At 45.0% G+C, this 17,572-nt stretch overlaps 1 protein-coding gene across 6 annotated transcripts in view; it reads left to right on the top strand.

Moving 5' to 3' along the window:
• The first annotated feature begins 1,494 nt into the window (after window positions 1-1,494).
• The window catches only part of PARP6 (poly(ADP-ribose) polymerase family member 6), a 28,560-nt gene continuing 12,482 nt past the window's right edge, over window positions 1,495-17,572 (top strand). For 3 of the 6 annotated variants that reach the window (XR_014327002.1, XR_014327003.1, XM_082862515.1), the window contains exons 1-13: window positions 1,495-3,031; window positions 4,939-5,140; window positions 5,792-5,869; window positions 6,851-6,945; window positions 7,399-7,459; window positions 7,691-7,781; window positions 8,215-8,281; window positions 11,075-11,224; window positions 12,358-12,568; window positions 13,132-13,185; window positions 15,203-15,298; window positions 15,595-15,687; window positions 16,916-17,041. Coding sequence is in view for 1 of the 6 variants with exons in the window: in XM_082862515.1 (XP_082718641.1) it covers window positions 5,138-5,140; window positions 5,792-5,869; window positions 6,851-6,945; window positions 7,399-7,459; window positions 7,691-7,781; window positions 8,215-8,281; window positions 11,075-11,224; window positions 12,358-12,568; window positions 13,132-13,185; window positions 15,203-15,298; window positions 15,595-15,687; window positions 16,916-17,041 (1,125 nt within the window). In the remaining 5 variants the exon portion in view is untranslated. The remainder of the gene's footprint in view (window positions 3,032-4,938; window positions 5,141-5,791; window positions 5,870-6,850; window positions 6,946-7,398; window positions 7,460-7,690; window positions 7,782-8,214; window positions 8,282-11,074; window positions 11,225-12,357; window positions 12,569-13,131; window positions 13,186-15,202; window positions 15,299-15,594; window positions 15,688-16,915; window positions 17,042-17,572) is intronic. The other 3 variants (XR_014327000.1, XR_014327001.1, XR_014326999.1) reach the window with 2 other exon arrangements.

Raw genomic sequence — 17,572 nt, 5'->3', positions numbered from 1 at the left:
ATTATATATATATATATATATATATATATATATATATATATATATTTACTTATTTATTTGGTTGTGCCGGGTCATGTGAACTCTTAGTTGTGGCATGCATGTGGGATCTAGATCTAGTTCCCTGACCAGGGATCGAACCCAGGCCCCCTGCATTGGGAGCACGGGGTCTTATCCACTGCACCACCAGGGAAGTCCCTCACTGCAAAAATTCTGACTGAGGCCAGCTCCGGAGGGATAGATATGTCATGTGTTTACATCACTCAGAGCCAAAGCGTTCCTTGTGTACGCTGTGTCTAGCTAAAAAGAGGGAATGAGGAAGGTAAGTAGATATAAGATAAACTTTTCCCCATTAGTGCTGATGGAAAAGAGGGGCACATGGGAGCTCCAAGACACCCAATTCTGATAAGGATGAAGGGAGGTCTGGCCACGTCTCAGGGGAATAACCATAATAACCACGGTTAACAGCTTCCATTTATGGACGACTTCCTAGTCCCAGGTATTCTGCTGGTTACTTTATATGTGTTAAGTTGAACCATATGAAATTTCTGTTTTGTAAAATACAAAGAGTCAAATACCTGCACATTCATACGGTTCGACACACCATCTCATTTCATCCTCACCACAACAGCCCCATTAAACAGATATCACTGTCCCCACTTTACAGATGAGAAAACTAAGACTCAGAAAGTGAAAGTCTTCGTTTAAGGCTGAACAATCAGTAAGTGCTGAAACCAAGCTTTGAACCCAGATTGTCCCAATAGAAGGCCAGAGTGCTTTCCAGCACACCACAGCTACCAGGGGAGCAAAAGAGTTAAACTTAAGAATTAAAAAAGGCTGGAACTTCCCTGTCGGTCCGATGGTTAGGACTCTGTGCTCCCAGTGCAGGGGGCTCAGGTTCAATCCCTGGTAGGGGAACTAAGATACCACATGCTGAGTGGTGCAGCCAAAAAAGAAAAAAAAATTAAAAACAAAAGAATTAAAAGACCCTAAGGTGTTACAAACTAGAGATTCTTGGAGTCAGCAGGGTCTCAGGGGGACCGTCTCACTCTTTATCCGCCACCCGGGTTCTGAAGTAGAGAGGTAGCCGGAACTGCCTTCCCCTCTCCTTCCTCCCAACCACAAGGGGCGCCAAACGCCAATAGCTTTGCTCATAGGGCCCTCCGTGCACCCGCCGGGCCTCTCTTGTTTCTCCACTCACCCGCCCAGCCCCATGGCGCAGGCGCCACCCTCCGCTCCGCACCCCGCTCCCAACCAGCGATCACTGCGCAGGCGCCCCAACCAGGCGTCAGGGGAGGTGGTGGGCCTAGGGGTAGGTCGCGTGGCAGTTGGTCCGAAGCGGGCCACGTGGTCACGGTGCCGCCGCGCGAGCGTGCGCAGAGTGGCTGAGCGCGGCCGTGACGGAACGACGAGGCGTGGAGTTGCGCGACCTCGTCCGCCCGGCCCGGCCCCCGCCCCTTGGCTTGCCGCTCCGCCCCCGCGGGGCGTCCCGGGCCGCTAGTTCCCTCGGCGGCGGCCGCGCGCGGCCCGGGGTCGCCGTGAGTACTCACGAGGCCAGCCTGTGAGGCGGCCGCCACGGGGACGGGACGGGGCGGGGCGGGGCGGCCGGGCCGCGGGAAGGGTGCGGGGCCCGCCCCGCCTCGGCCGGGGTGGATAAAGTGAGGGGCTTGCGCCGGGTGGCTCTGAGGGGCCCTCCTGGCCTTGACAGGCTTCGCTGAAGGCTGGGCTGCTGGGCTGCTGGCGACACAGATCGGGCACAGAGCTTCTTCCCCGGGAGGCAGGTGTTGGGTGTCTTTGGGGTCTCCGGAGGAAACCGGAGAAGAGCTTTTAATTGCTCCTCTAAAGGAGGCCTCAGGGCCTGTCCTGAGAGCGCGGTGGCAGCCAGTGTTCAGAGGCTCACGCCGGCCTCTGCCTCCGCCGGGTACCCTGGATAGCGGGAATCGCAGGTCTGTGGCTTCTCCCCCGCACTCTTTGTTACGTGGCCTAGGCTTTCTGAGAGGAGCACTCGCTGTAGAGCGGAGTAACCTGCTTGCCCAGTACCACAAAGCTGGGAGGCAAACCCAGAGTATAAACGTTGAGATCGGAGGCTTTGACTAGATGTAAAGTTGTCACACCGGGGAAGCGCCCTTGGGCCTAGGCCAGGACCTTTGTCATCCGGACTTGAGGCTTATTTACATTTGGCCTGTCCCCGTGCAGTTCTCCGTTAGCTGCCATCATCCAAAGCACTGAACAACAGACACCCTTCTCTGGGCATTCTTCACACAGTCTGTATTTGGCCTGGCCTTTCTTGAAAGGTTCCCTGCTTTACCTCATTTGGATAAGTTAGATAGGTCTCTCTTGCTTAAGTCATTAACAACTCCCTTAAGTGGTTGTAACCAAATCACAGGAGGAGTGGCTGTAATTAGAACCTGTCAGATGTGCGTAAGTCCCAATTCCACTTTACTCCTGACCCTAAGCAAGTAGCTTGACCTCCCTACACCTGATTATTCTATACATAACATGAAAGCTTTGAAATAGACCATCTTTCAGGCTTATTCCTCTTTAAAATGTCTGTGATTCCATGAATTCCATAACTACCCACCATTCCCCTTTTCCCACTCTTCACTATTTAAACCCATTCTCCATCTCTCCAGAGAAACGAGCTTTGAGATTAGAAGGTGGGAGTCCCTTTCACTGAAACAGCCTGGTTTGAAAAAGGTGGTAGTTTCTGAATTGTCTTTTCCCTGGACAGGAAAAATTTCCTCTGAACTACCTTTTTCTCCTTGTGATAACAACAGAAACCAAGCAGCAACAGCCCTTGGAGAGAGACTAAGTTTTCTTGACTTCCACAGTGACAGAGAGCTTGTGAAAGTTGGTACTTCTGGCCTACGCTGTCATCATCCTACCACCCAACCCAAGACAGCCCAGGCTGGACATTAGTGCCTCCCTCTTTATTCCTCTGTGATCATCCAGATCAGCACCTGACTGTTTATTTTCAAATCCCACAAACACAGCCGCCAGATCTTCGTATTCTGGTTCTCGGCTGCTCTTGAAGGTGAATGGAGTCTTGCTTTTTAAAATCATTTTTGTATGATTTTTGTCTGCGTAGATGTGTTTAAGTTCTTGTATGTCTCTCCCCTTTGGCTTACGTCTCCAGCAGACAGTTCATTCATTCATTCACTCATTCAATAAATGTGTGTTGAGGGGCTGACATTATAGACAAAAGAGTCAAAACCTCTACCACCATAGAGCTTACATTCTGGCGGGAGATAAATGCAATAAACAAACATTTTGTACGTCAGAGCGTGGTAGGTGCTGTGGAAAAAAAGCAAGGAAGGGGGATGGAGAGTGCTAGTATGTTGTGTGTTGGGGTTTTGCTGTTTTATATAGGATAGTCAAGGTGACCTTCAAGCAGAGATCTGAAAGGGTAGAGGAGTAAGCCATGTGGGTATCTGGTTGAAAGGCATTCCAAGAAGGGTGGCCAGCAGGGGCAAAGGCTCTGTGGTGGGAATATGCTTCATAATGTTTGAAGAACAGCAAGAAGACATTTATGGAGTCTTAGTGATAATCTTCCTGTTCACATTTAGAGTTAACTTTTTAGAGAGAGCCCTTACAAGAGTACAAGAGTAGACTCTGATTTTTTTTTCTTTTTATGAAAATTTCCAACTATATACAGAAGTAGAGAGTGTAAGAAACCGTTATGTACTCATCATTCAGCTTCCTCAGTAATCAACATTTTGCCATGTTTATTTCATCTCCCCCGCACCCCCCACTTTTTGTGCTGGAGTTGTATTTTAAAGCAAATCTCAGATATCAGGCCATTTCACCTCTAAACTTCAGTTGCAGTTTCCTTTTGCATTTTTTTTTCTCCATATTGTTTTTGATGGGTCAGTCAGCACTGCCAGCTGGAGGACTGCTGTGCTGTTTGCCCTGGCATTGTGCTTTATAACTCCATTCTGCGTCAGTTACCAAGTTTAAGTTGTTATCTGAGGAACAGACCATAGGCCCTTGGAACACGCAAGGATTTAGAACAGTGGTTCTCAGAATAACTTGGAGGGCTTATTAAAACAGATTACTAGACCTCTGGAGTTTCTAATTAGTAGGTCTCAGTAGGGGGTCTGAGACTTTACATTTTTAACAAGTTTCCAGGTGATATTGACGCTGCACATCCACAGACCTTACTGGAGAACCACTGATCTAGAAACCTAAGATTAAATAGAACCATGTTAAAGACCAAGAACACCTCTGTGTAAGGTTGGAGTGGATGAAACTGAGATAAATGCAGAGCCAGGAAGGCCTAGGACAGTGGCTTTTAATCTTGTGAAAGGGGTAGGGGTTAGTGTTTTTCTGAGCATTTCTAAGGATCATTATTACATTATTTGGGGAGTAGGTTCCAGGAGGAATCCAGGGCATTATTTTGGCTGTGACAACTCAGACTGTGTCTACCGGAGAATGATCAGTGTTGTTGAGGACTTTTAAACGTAGCTATGGTTGTTATATAAAGGCTTTTATGGATACTGGTGTTAAAAGAGATAATGACTCAATTTGGAGAAGTAACTAGAGGTGAAGAATCCAGAAAAAGAGTCTGCTTCTGATGGTGGTTGGCACTATGAAGAATATTCTAAAATGAACTGACTAGACTGAGTAGCATAAGCATCTGGTCCCACCGTCATCATTTTTGGCTTCGGGGTTGATATAGCATTATGAACTAGAGCAAGAGCTTGCTTCAATCACAACTCTCCAGCTGGAGAACAATAATGTCTTATGTTTGTATAGTGCTTTCATGGTTCATTATTTTTAAAGAACTGTGTGTACAAGTGTGTGTACATGCATGCAAGTATGCCTCTGTGTGCAAGTGTCTGTACATATGTATAATAAAAGTGTACCCATAAATGTGTGCTTGTGTATATGCCACCCAGTTATTAAGTGCTGATGAGATCAATTGTTGTCTACTTTCTACAGGACAGTGACTTGTTACCACCACAACAGTAGAGCCTGCCTTCCTCAGCAGATCTCCAGTCAGCCCCTGACATCTCCCCCTCCCTCCCTTGTCTCCCTTTGTGGCCTCCTAAATGCCCATCTCGTTGGCCTGGGTTCAACTGGTGGTATGGAGGGGTGCTGCCTAGCACTGACCTGGGAGTGTGTGTGACCCACTGACCCAATGGTGAGAACTGACTGCCCAACTCTCCAACTGATCATCCAGGGGTAGATGGAACAAAGTGCAGACCTCACGTTTTCCCGGTGTTTTCCCTCCTACCCTTTTGGTAAATAGAGTGGCTATTTGAAGTTAAAGGAAGGAGAAGGGGCATGGAAACAGTATTACTTGGTGTGTGTATAGGGAGCTTTCTTGGGAAGGAAGGGGAGAGTTAAATAAGGGTTAGAAAAGGAGTTATGAGACAAAAGAGCTAGGTATGCTTGAGAGCCATCTTGGGTAATGATCCAGAAGAGGCCAGCTTGTACTAGAACTTAGATATGCCTAGGAATCAACCTTGACATTGAAATCTTCCTCATGCCTCCCCCACTGGCTACCAGAGCCTCAATCATCATACCCCATACCTAAGAAGGCTAAAATTCCCTACCGCTTTCCTCCATGACACCAAGTCAGTGTTAGACCATGGATATGACCAGATTCAGGAAGAGAGTGAGACGCTCCCAAAGGGTGAGGGGAAGGGAGCAAAGGGATTAGGGCCTCAGTTATTCTATCCCAAGGGACCTCCCATTCTTTGTGGAAACCTGTTTCCCATCCTAACCCCACTCTGTTCCGTGGGATAACAAGGACCCAACAAAGGGTTGTATCCTTACTTCTCATCATTAGGACATCAAAGGCCAGTTCTGGAATGATGATGATTCGGAGGGAGATAATGAATCAGAGGAATTTCTCTATGGAGTTCAGGTGAGATTACAGCCCCCAAAACCCGTGATGGCTGGTCTAAATGTGTGCTTTTCTCTGGATACATCAAGAATGAAAGATTATTTTGGAGTAGAGATGAAGATACAACGTCAGTGTAATCTGAGGATTGCCTTGTCAATGCTGATTTCATATCTTTGCTCTTGCCTGGAACTCATATCTTTCCCAGTGTAAACTACACCCTCTGTACATGGAGGTTACCCATATCAGGGGTCCGTGGTCCGTGGCCTGTTAGGAACCGGGCTGCACAGCAGGAGGTGAGCGGCAGGCCAGCAAAGCTTCATCTGCCGCTCCCCATCGCTCCCCATTGCCCGCCTTACTGCCCGAACCATCCCCATTCCCACCCTCACCCTCCACCCCTGCCACCCTGGTCTGTGGAAAAATTGTCTTCCAGGAAACTGGTCCATGGTGCCAGAAAGGTTGGGGACCGCTGACCCTTATGTTCTTAGTTGTAAAACATTATTTTCTGGCTATTCCCTCACTAGCCAGCAGGGGTCGTTTCATTCATTAGGGTCAAAATTTTAAAAGATTATTCTACCAATGATTGTTTAATGCTATCACTGCCTAGGGCATGATCCTGAGCAGGAATGTTGGACTCTAGACAGAACCAATCTGAGTTAAATTCTGTACTCTTCAGTCTGTTCTGAGTTCTTACAGAAGGGATCCCTAAGTGTCCTGGTCAGGGTTGAGAGAAGAAGCTGAGGCTTAAGGATGTGAACTCCTTAAGCAAAGCCTGCAGTTGGTCTCCTAAAACTTCCTAGAGTGGTGATGGAGGGAGACTTGTCTGTCAGTGAGACTTGTCTGGTGGCCCAACTATGGCCACCACCAAAAGCCCCTTCACATACGCAGCTTTTGCTTGTATGTATTGCTGTAGTTTGATATCCCTGTTCTGGATGTTTCATCATGTTCTGTTTTTCATCTCTTCCCCTCTGTCTTTCCCCTGCACCATTTTTCCTCCTGACTTAGGGGAGCTGTGCAGCTGACTTATATCGACACCCACAGCTTGATGCAGACATTGAAGCAGTGAAGGAGATCTACAGTGAAAACTCTGTATCCATCAGGTGGGACTCTACTTCAGGGATGGCAGGGGACTCAGCCACTTCTTTCTGAGTTGTTAAAACGGTAGAGGTTTTTTCGTTATGGTATGATAGGGGCGCGGGTGGTTAGTGGACCTTGATAAGTTTTGAGCTTAATGATGGTGGGAGTTATTTGGAATACTTGAGGTTGGCTGACAGGAGTAAGTAGGAAAGTATAGCCACTTTTCTTAGAAGTTCCCTCGTATCCTAGACTCCTCTAGGCTGATAGTTTCACCTTTGAGGTAAGAAGGGCTTCTGGCCTGGCAAAGGCCCAGATCATAAAAGTGGCTTCAGGCTGTAGCTAAGAACCTAAATACAGAGCTGCCTTCCACCCATCCCTCTCCCTTATCCCCAGGCTCAGTTCTCCCTCCACCTCAGTCTCTGTTCCCTTCTTTCTCCCTTAATGAGTCTCACTTGTGGTTGCCTGTATCTCTATAGAGAATATGGAACTATTGATGACGTGGACATTGACCTCCACATCAACATCAGCTTCCTCGATGTAAGTGGTGCTGGTACCTGCCAACAACATGTCTAGTCGGGCTTGTGGATTTTGCCATGTAGGCCTGGAGTCTTGTTCCTGACTGTTGTATTTGAAGCACATATTATTCATGCCTGTTTTTCCTAGATCATCAGCAGACAGTGCTGTGTGCATGTGTGTATCATATAGCGAAAACTTCAAGTCCATTCCTCTCTGCTGCTAAACTAGAAACTATTGACCTTACTCTTTTAGGAGGAAGTTTCTACAGCCTGGAAGGTCCTCCGGACAGAACCTATTGTGTTGAGGCTGCGATTTTCGCTCTCCCAGTACCTTGATGGACCGGGTAAAGGCAGTGACTTTGGGCATGTGGGTGCTCTGTGTGTGGTCTCATCCAAAGTCCTAAGTTAACTGAGGTAGAGAAAAACTAGGAGCAAGACCTGTTGGTGTAATCTGTAGGCCATTGGTAGGAGCTTTTCAGTCTCTTCTCATTGGTGTCTTCATACCCTATTGCCTGATAGTCAGGCCTTAAAGGCCTTTCTGTTCCCAGATATTACTTATTCCTCCCCTCCCCCTCAACTTCCAGTATAAGTTGAGGCTATCTGAAATTGGTCAGACAGTTCCCAGAATCTACCCTCTGCCTCAGACATTTCCCTTGTCCACCATTATTGTTTAGAGTACCCTTAGAATCTGAGGAAGCTAATCCACTGAACTGGGGCTTTAGACTCCCAGGAGGATAGACATGGATACATAGTAGGAGCTTTCTCTTCTCTTTGCAGAACCATCAATTGAGGTTTTCCAGCCATCAAATAAGGAAGGATTTGGGCTGGGTCTTCAGTTGAAAAAGTAAGAACTTTGATCTTTCTGGTTATGAACATTGAGGGAAAGAGAAATGGACATGTGGATGGACTGGCAGACTCTTGAATGTTTCCTTCCAAAAGTGTATTTCTGAGATATGCCCAAGAAAGACTAAAATAAATTTGGGGAGCCAAATTTATAGTTAGGTAAGGGAGCTTGTGTTTCTGGGGTATCTGGCCTTGAGGCTTCCTGGAGGTGAGAGGTGAAACTCATCAGTACTTAGCATTTAAGGAAAAGTGCAACCCTGGAATTAGAGTCATGCTCATCACATTTCCTCAGAGTGGGGGCTGTAGGATTTCAGACAGTTTTAATTTATTGAATGTGTTGAGCACCTTGCTAAGTATTTGGTATACAATACTGAGAAGTAAACTCAGTCAAGTTCCAAATAGAGTCCAGTGGATACATGTTCTAATACAAGTGAATATGTAAGATTTAGAAAGAACACAGAGGAAGATGTAGGTGTAACTCAGTCTGGTGGCAGCTGGATGAATGAAAGATGAAAGGGAGATGATTACTGGTTTTTAAGGATGGATAAGAGTTGCCCATGTAGACAATGGAGTAAATAACATTTGCAAGGGCATAGTTATGTGAAGCAGCATGTGTGTAGGAAGCTTCAAGTAGTTATGTATTGCTAGTAAAATGCAAGGGGAGAATGGTAGGAACTAAAGTTAAAGCCAGAGAAGCAGGAAGGAGTCCAAATCAGAGAGGATATTGGGCTTTTGGGAGCATTGAAAGGTTTTAGGCAGAGAAAGGACATGGTCAGATTTAGTTTTTAAAAAAACATTCTAGGGCTTCCCTGGTGGCACAGTGGTTGAGAGTCCGCCTGCCGATGCAGGGGACACGGGTTCGTGCCCCAGTCTGGGAAGATCCCACATGACGCGGAGCGGCTAGGCCCGTGAGCCATGGCCGCTGAGCCTGCGCGTCTGGAGCCTGTGCTCCGCAATGGGAGAGGCCACAACAGTGAGAGGCCCGCGTACCGCAAAAAAAAGAAAAAAAAAAAAAAAACCTATGCTGGTAGCACTCTGCAAAATAGGTAGGAGGGATGAGATAAGAGACCAGAACTGTTTTAATAGGAGGCATTTGTAGAAGTCCATACATGAGATGATGAAAGCCTGAACCAAAGTACAACTGTAGGTAAGATTAGAGATGAGAGATAGACTAGAGAAATTTGCAGGGTTTAAAATCAATAAGACTTGAAGAATGATTTAGGTATGTTGTATATGATAAGAGCCAAGGAATAGTGGAATATTACTCTTAGGTTTCCAGCCTAGATGTCTGGGTAAATTATAATACCACTCATTTATATAGGGATTTGGAAGAAGAGCACGTTTGTGGGATGAGGACAGATAGTTATTTCCATTTTCAACATGTTGTTTAAAGTTAACTTTAGGATATTCCAGTGGAGATGCTCAATACAGAGTTAGATATGTAGATTTGATACTTACAAGAGAGGTTCAGGTTGAAATTATATAGCAGTGTATGGGTGAGACTTGCACCCAGTGTAGAATATGAGATTGCTAAAGGAGAGCATGATAGAATGAGAAGAAAATAAAATCAAGGGCAGAACACCCTTTAACCCAGACAAAATAGCAGGAGTAGGTAGAGGAAGAAGAAACACTGAAGGTAGGTCAGAGAAATTGGAGAACAACGGGAAGAGAATAGAGTCAGAGAAGGCAAGGAGGAGCATTTCTACAAGGAGGGCCAGATGCCAGAGAGGATGAGTAAGAGGAGAACTTGGGAGTTTCTGTTGGATTTAGCATCAAGGTGAGAGCAATTGTAGTGGAGTGGTGAAGGTAGAAACCAGAATACAGTAAGTATTCTGGAGAAGTGAGTGATTGGCAACAAAATAGAAACAATAAGTGTGGATTAAGAAATTTGGATGAGGATATAAGGGGAAGAGGGAGAGATAGCTAGGCTGAGGTAAAGAAACTTGAAACTTTTTGTAGACTTCAGTAAAGGAGCTGACAGGAGAGGGGGATGATTGACAGATCAAGGTCCCATGAGGGGCTGAGATCTAGAGGACAAACAGAGCAATTGATCCTTCATAGGAAGGTTACCTTGTCTCCAGAGAATGGAGGGATCAAGTAAGGGTAGAAATGGAAATGGATTCTGTAGTAGGGTTGCAAAATTATGGAAGATGATATCTCATGCCTTCAGTTTTTTCTGTTGAGAAGAGAGATTATCAGTTGTAGGTGAAGTTAGGAGCTTAAAGAAGGTGATAAGGATTTAGAATAATAAGGTAGAGTGATACTAGAGAGAACTGATCAAGGACAAGTGAAAGGACTGACAAGACTAGCTGAGGGCCCAGCCCAAGTTGGAAACCATAAATTTGGGGATGTAATGTTTTGCCTAACAATGTCATACCCTTCATGTCCCTTGTCCTTTTCTTCACTATTCATAAGGCAGAGGGTGGTACTCACCACTTCTGTTCCACTTTCAGTATAGCTCTTCTTGGCAGTAAATTGCCAGGTTCACAGCCTTTGAAGACTCACCTTTGAGATCTCCCTCTAAAGGCAAAGCATCTAAGAATTTTTCTGGTCCATTAGACTAGGTAAAGGAGTGGGAATTTACCCACGAAGGTAAAGAGGTACTTTAGGACAGTACATTTCCATGTGCTAAGATTATTATCAGTGGGGTCTTGAGACACACCTTCCCCTACAACAACTAGCTTTGCAGTCCCTGGGTCTGAATTTTAGATTAGTTGCCTTTCATAGTCCTATTTCTTGACCTGGGCTTCCCCTGCCTGAGCTTCTTTAAGCCTGTTGCTCTTTAATTCTTTAGGATCCTGGGTATGTTTACATCCCAACAATGGAAACATCTCAGCAACGATTTCTTAAAGACCCAGCAGGAGAAGAGGCACAGCTGGTTCAAGGCAAGTGGTACCATCAAGAAGTTCCGAGCTGGCCTCAGCATCTTCTCACCCATCCCCAAGTAAGTTTCTCCATGAGCTGATTATCTCTAATCACTGTAATCTCAACTAAGCCTCCACCCCACTTTCTTGATTATGTAAATTATTCTATCCTCTTCCTAGGTCCTCTAAATTCTGTACCTTTAACTACTAATACCACCCACATGGTCCTGTCCCCTATGTGTCTTTACCCTTCTACTCCTGACCCAGTAGTCATATCTCGTCCTTTATGTAAAACACAGTACCTAGCGCATGGTACATGTTTGGAGAAATGTATGCTAATCTCTCCATCTTTACTTTCTTCGACACTTATCCTTATTCCCTATCCTAAGGAGGCAGAGTCAGAGCTAATAGGCCCCAAGTCCTTGCTCTTATGGAAGGGCACATTGATTTATTACCTAGGTTCTGGAAATAAATATTGCTCAATTCTTTGATCCTAGGCCTACATTTATCCCCCCTGGTGCCTTCTGATCTTCCCAAAGGTAAATACAAACCCAGATTTGTAGTTTTCCAGGTGCCATTATTGACAGACAGACAGACATTAGGCTCTTTGGGGTCCAACTATTTCTTGCCTAGTAGTTTAATCTCACACACACACACACACACACACACACACACACACACACACACATCACACTCACACACACACTCACACACACACACACACACACACACACACACACACACACACACACACACTAAGTGAAACAGGCATCCTCTCCAGGGTATCATTCCTTACCTGGCCTAGATGCTGCAGAGAATGACCTAGGCTTTGCCTTTGCCTGCCCTTCATGTTCCAATCTGAAGAACACATAGATAATGACATAAAAATCAAACCAGTTGTGTAGTGATCTACTTGCTTTGACAGTTTGATCCAATGGAACTTTCCTCAGATATGAGTTGCTCTTTGGCTTAGGTCATTTCATCTATTCTTATCTCCAGACCTCTTCTTTTTTTTCTTTTTTTTTTCTTTTTCTTTCCGGTCATGCCACGTGACATGAGAGATCTTAGTTCCCTGACCAGGGATCAAACCCGCACCCCCTGCATTGGAAGTGCGGGGTCTTAACCACTGGACCCCCAGGGAAGTCCCTCCAGGCCTCTTCTAGTGCTCATACTGAATCCTCAGTCTCATCACTTCTCTTTGCTCTGTGTTCAGGTCTCCAAGTTTCCCTATCATACAGGACTCCATGCTGAAAGGCAAACTGGGTGTACCAGAGCTTCGAGTTGGACGCCTCATGAACCGTTCCATCTCCTGCACCATGAAGAACCCCAAAGTAGAGGTGTTTGGCTACCCTCCCAGCCCCCAGGCAGGTCTCCAGTGCCCCCAGCACGTGGGCCTCCCTCCCCCAGCATGGACCTCTCCTTTGGTACATGGCTGAGGAGGGTTTGACTTGGGTGTCAGAGGGTGGGAGGGGAAATGTGGGAATACAGCTTCTCAAAATGGGGTGGGGGTCTGGTTCCCAGGGATCATAAACCAAACCTGGGCATGAATCATGAGTGAGTAGAAGGGAACACATTTTTTAATAGTTGTGAACTTATATCTGAACAGTCTGGCAGGCTTCTCTGATAGTATGTCATGAAGCAGAGAGTCTGGGGTTGGGCATCCCACGGAGATGTCATGTATGATTTTGTTAGGTTGTGGTTAGGACTTGGTAGTCAGCTACTTTACAGACCTATTCCACCTACCTTGAAGGGGTTTAAGGACAGGTGAGTCTTTTTTGTTTTGTTTTGTTTTTTTTGAGGTGAGTCTTTTTTAAGAACCTTGGCAAAAATGTCTGAAGGTCTTTTCTGCAGCTTGGGGATTACTTAGACTGATCAGCGTTAGGGCTTAGCTACTTTAAGAGAATTTTAGGTAGTGGGCGTGAGTGAGGTCTTTCTAGTCACCAGCTTCATAGGAGGTTCACGGAGTCTGTCTTTTTCCTCTCATCAGGTCAGTGGTCACTGCAAAAACATCCCCACTCTGGAATATGGATTCCTTGTCCAGGTAATCAAGTCCAAAGGTTCATTCCAAAGCCTTTCCCTGTTTTCTGACCCATCTGATCCCCTAACATCTCCCAGCTCTTCAGTCAGTTAGCAAACATTTCCTGCTTCCAGAACTATACTGAGTGTTGTGTGGATAGGAGAAAAGAAGGCATAGTTTCCACCGTCAAGAAGCTTATAGCATTATTGGGAAGACAACGCTTATAGACCCCTTACGATCAAGTGCCAAATGAGACATTGCAAATGTTAAGTGCGCTGGTGCCAAGATGAGAGAAGGATTGACACTGATTTTCTTATGATCCCGCACATCCTTGCTCAAGTGGGCTTCACTTTTCCTCACAAACTTTCACTGCTTAGCCGCTTCTGGTCATTTGCTTCTTTTTAAACCCTCTTTATTTTCCAGACATGGTTTCACTTTTTTTTTTTTTTTAATTTATTTATTTTTATTTTTGGCTGCCTTGGGTCTTTGTTGCTGTGCACAGGTTTTTCTCTAGTTGCAGCAAGCAGGGGCTACTCTTCGTTGCGGTGTGCCGGCTTCAGTAGTTGTGGCACTCGGGCTCAGTAGTTATGGCTCGTGGGCTCTAGAGCACAGGCTCAGTAGTTGTGGCGCACGGGCTTAGTTGCTTCGTGGCATGTGGGGTCTTCCTGGAGCAGGGCTTAAACTCGTGTCCCTTGCATTGGCAGGTGGATTCTTAACCACTGTGCCACCAGGGATGCCCCATGGTTTCACTTTTGCATCTCCATTATCTTTGTTCATGTCATTCCCTCCACTGACCTTTCTCACTATATCTGCCTATTGCAGTCAAGTCTCAGATGCCAGCTTTTCCATAAAATCTTCTCTGTTACTTGAAATGTATTAGCTGGAAGTGTGTCTCCTCTCATTGAACTCTTTTGATGCTTTTTGTTTTATATGACATTGATGTGTCAGGTGCCATATGCTGCCTTGAATTGTAATTAAGTTGTGTACATACCACATCTTCTCTGTTGGAGTATGGGGTCTGAGAAGACAGTCTTTTATGTTATTGAATAATCAAGGAGACCTTTCACTGAGCTAGGTGCATAGTAGGCATTCAATAAATCTGCATTAAATGAATGAATAGAAGCCCTTGCATGTCCATTTACCATCCCAAAAGTTTGTGAAATGGGAACAATTTGATTTATACACAAAGTGTACATGGTTGCAAAAGCCATGTTAAGACAGAGTGTATAAAAAATACTTTAGGGGCTTCCCTGGTGGCGCAGTGGTTGAGAGTCCGCCTGCCGATGCAGGGGACACGGTTTGGTTCCCCGGTCTGGGAAGATCCCACATGCCGCAGAGCGGCTGGGCCCGTGAGCCATGGCCGCTGAGCCTGCGCGTCCGGAGCCTGTGCTCCGCAACGGGAGAGGCCACAACAGTGAGAGGCCCGCGTACCACAAAAAAACCCCCAAAAAAACCAAAAAACAACACTTTAGGATATTGCTGCATGAGCTCTGGATTTGTGCTGTCTTCCCAGCACAGAGTTTTATCTATGGTCTTGATCAGTTTACAGGCTGATTGTTCTAGGTAGTTAAAATGGCTTCTCAGGCATCTGATCATGGACTGAATACTCACTTGTCACATGGGGGCAATCTGTAATTACTACAACTAATGTTAATAGTTTGATTAGTACTTGTTTATAAAATACTTTCACAGAAATCATCTTTTTACTCTCAGTACCTTTGTGAGGTGAATAATGTCCACTTTGTAAATGAAGAAACCAAGGCTCAGGTTAATTGACTTGCCCAAAGTTATATATGGTATTAAGTAGTAGGGGGGGAATGTTAACCCAGGTTTCTACCATGGCTGATCTTATTTTTATTATACTATATAGTCTTAGCTCTAGAGTTAGGCTATCAGTTTAACTAAGTGCAGGATCCAAGAACAGATTCTACCTTAGGCACAAGGCTGGGAGGTAGGAGAGTAACTGGAAAAGAAGTTCAGATTATTTCCTACATCTGGGTCCGGGCTTCCAAAAGATAAGTAGAATCTCTTCTCTCCTCAGATCATGAAATATGCAGAGCAGAGGATTCCAACATTGAACGAGTACTGCGTGGTGTGTGATGAGCAGCATGTCTTCCAGAATGGGTCCATGCTCAAGGTATATGCCTCTATTTCGTAACCCTCTTTCTTGCACCCTTAGCTGAGGCCCCTTAATTCCTCATCTCTCCATTTTTCCTTTCTTCCTGGATCTATGGTAAGGTAGAATTCTGTCCACACTCCTTGAGACTCTAGAAATAATTGTTTTTCTCAGAAAGCAAATCTCAGCAGTCCTATTTGGAAAGATGAGGATATGTGAATATCAATCTAGAGTTGTCTGAGGTCAGGCACCCCTCTTGCACTATGATACCTTATTGGACACCTCCTGCCATCACCATCTCTAATATGTCCATTCAGCCAGCCGTCTGTACTCGTGAACTGTGCGTTTTCTCCTTCTACACCTTGGGAGTCATGTCCGGAGCTGCAGAGGAGGTGGCCACTGGAGCAGAGGTATGGGGGAGGGAAAAGCTGCTGGGGAATTGGGATCAAAAAAGGCTGGGGAACACAGCAGTTTCACTGCTTGGAATTTAATCTCCAGAAATGCTTTTCTGTGTAAGGATGTTCACTATAGTATAAAAAACCCCACTATAGTGGGTTTTTAAAAATATTTTACTTATTTACTTTTTGGCTGCTCCACGTGGCTTACAGGATCTTAGTTCCCCGACCAGGATTTGAACCTGTGCCCTGGGCAGTGAAAGCGCAGAGTCCTAACCACTGGACCTCCAGGGAATTCCCTAGTATTGTTCATAATAGTTTAAAAAAAAAAATGGATTCAAGCCCCTCTGTACAGGGTCCAGTTAAAGAATGATGGTATGTCCTTTGCAGTAGAAATTTTTGGATAGAAAATTATAGCATATATAAAAAAGAAAACACAACAGTATGTATAATACAATTCTTTTTTTTTTTTATTGCCTATATAATAACAGTTTCTGTAGGGAAAATATCTGGAAGAATATACATCAAACTTAGCAGTAGTTACCTGTGAGGAGTGAGATTTGGGGGCAAGGGGATGATTTTCCTCTTTTTTTAATCACCCTTTTAAACATTGTTCTTGAATTTTTATAATGAGGTTATATTTTCTAATGAAAAAATCATAAACATTTGTCTTTTTTTAATTTTATTAAAATATAGTTGATTTATAATGTGTTAATTTCTGCTTTAGAGCAAAGTGATTCAGTTATACATATATATACATCCATTTTCATAATTCTTTTCCATTATGGTTTATCAGAGGATATTGAATATAGTTCCCTGTGCTATACAGTAGGACCTTGTTGTTTATTCATTCCATATATAATAGTTCGCATCTGCTAATCCCAAGCTCCAAATCCATCCTCTTCCACACCTCATATTTGCTTTAAAAAGAGAAATGCTGGGCTTCTCTGGTGGCGCAGTGGTTGAGAGTCCGCCTGCCGATGCAGGGGACACGGGTTCGTGCTCCGGTCCGGGAAGATCCCACGTGCCGCGGAGCTCCTAGGCCCGTGAGCCATGGCTGCTGGGCCTGCGCGTCCGGAGCCTGTGCTCCGCAACGGGAGAGGCCTGCGTACCGCAAAAAAAAAAAAAAAAAAAAAGAGAAGTGCTGAGAACCTCCAGAAGGTAGACCTATGCTGGGTACTGTGTGACTCCCAGCACTGGGAAATCATTTAGCTTTTGCCCCCTTTCTCTCCTTTCTCTTAAGGTGGTGGATCTGCTGGTGGCCATGTGTAGGGCAGCTTTGGAGTCCCCTAGAAAGAGCATCATCTTTGAGCCTTATCCCTCTGTGGTGGACCCCACTGATCCCAAGACTCTGGCCTTTAATCCTAAGGTATAGTTGCTTGGGAAGAAAATCAGGACTCAGGAACAGAGGTGTTAAAAGACAGTGGAAGACTTTGGGCTGTCATTCCAACAGCTTGGAATAAGGGGACAGAAGAAACGGAGCACTTGTTTCTTGGGAACTCTTGCTTTAGCCGTTTTAGTGAATAAATAACTAAACATAACTAATAATATAAGATAAATAATAACTTCTGAGTTTCTCAGAAGAAGGGGAGAACGATTAATATTAGTTATGTTATGATAGGGAATAATACAGACTTTGGAGCCAGACAGACGTTGATTCCATTTGAGGTTCTGCTACTTCCTAGCTGAATGGTGTTAGGCAAATCACTTAACCTTTCTGAACCTCAATTTCCTTATCTGTAAAAAGATAATATCTACTGTTATAAAAATGGGAGATAATATATATAAAATATTGTATAAGTTAGGGTTCTCTAGAGAAACAGAACCAATAGAAGATATTTAGAGAAAGAAATTTATTGTAAGAAATTGGCTCATGTGATTATGAAGGCTGAGAAGTACC

This window comes from Leucopleurus acutus, assembly GCF_964270905.1.
Source record: "Leucopleurus acutus genome assembly, chromosome: 1".
Taxonomy (NCBI): domain Eukaryota; kingdom Metazoa; phylum Chordata; class Mammalia; order Artiodactyla; family Delphinidae; genus Leucopleurus; species Leucopleurus acutus.
This window is presented reverse-complemented; position numbering and strand designations above follow the sequence as displayed.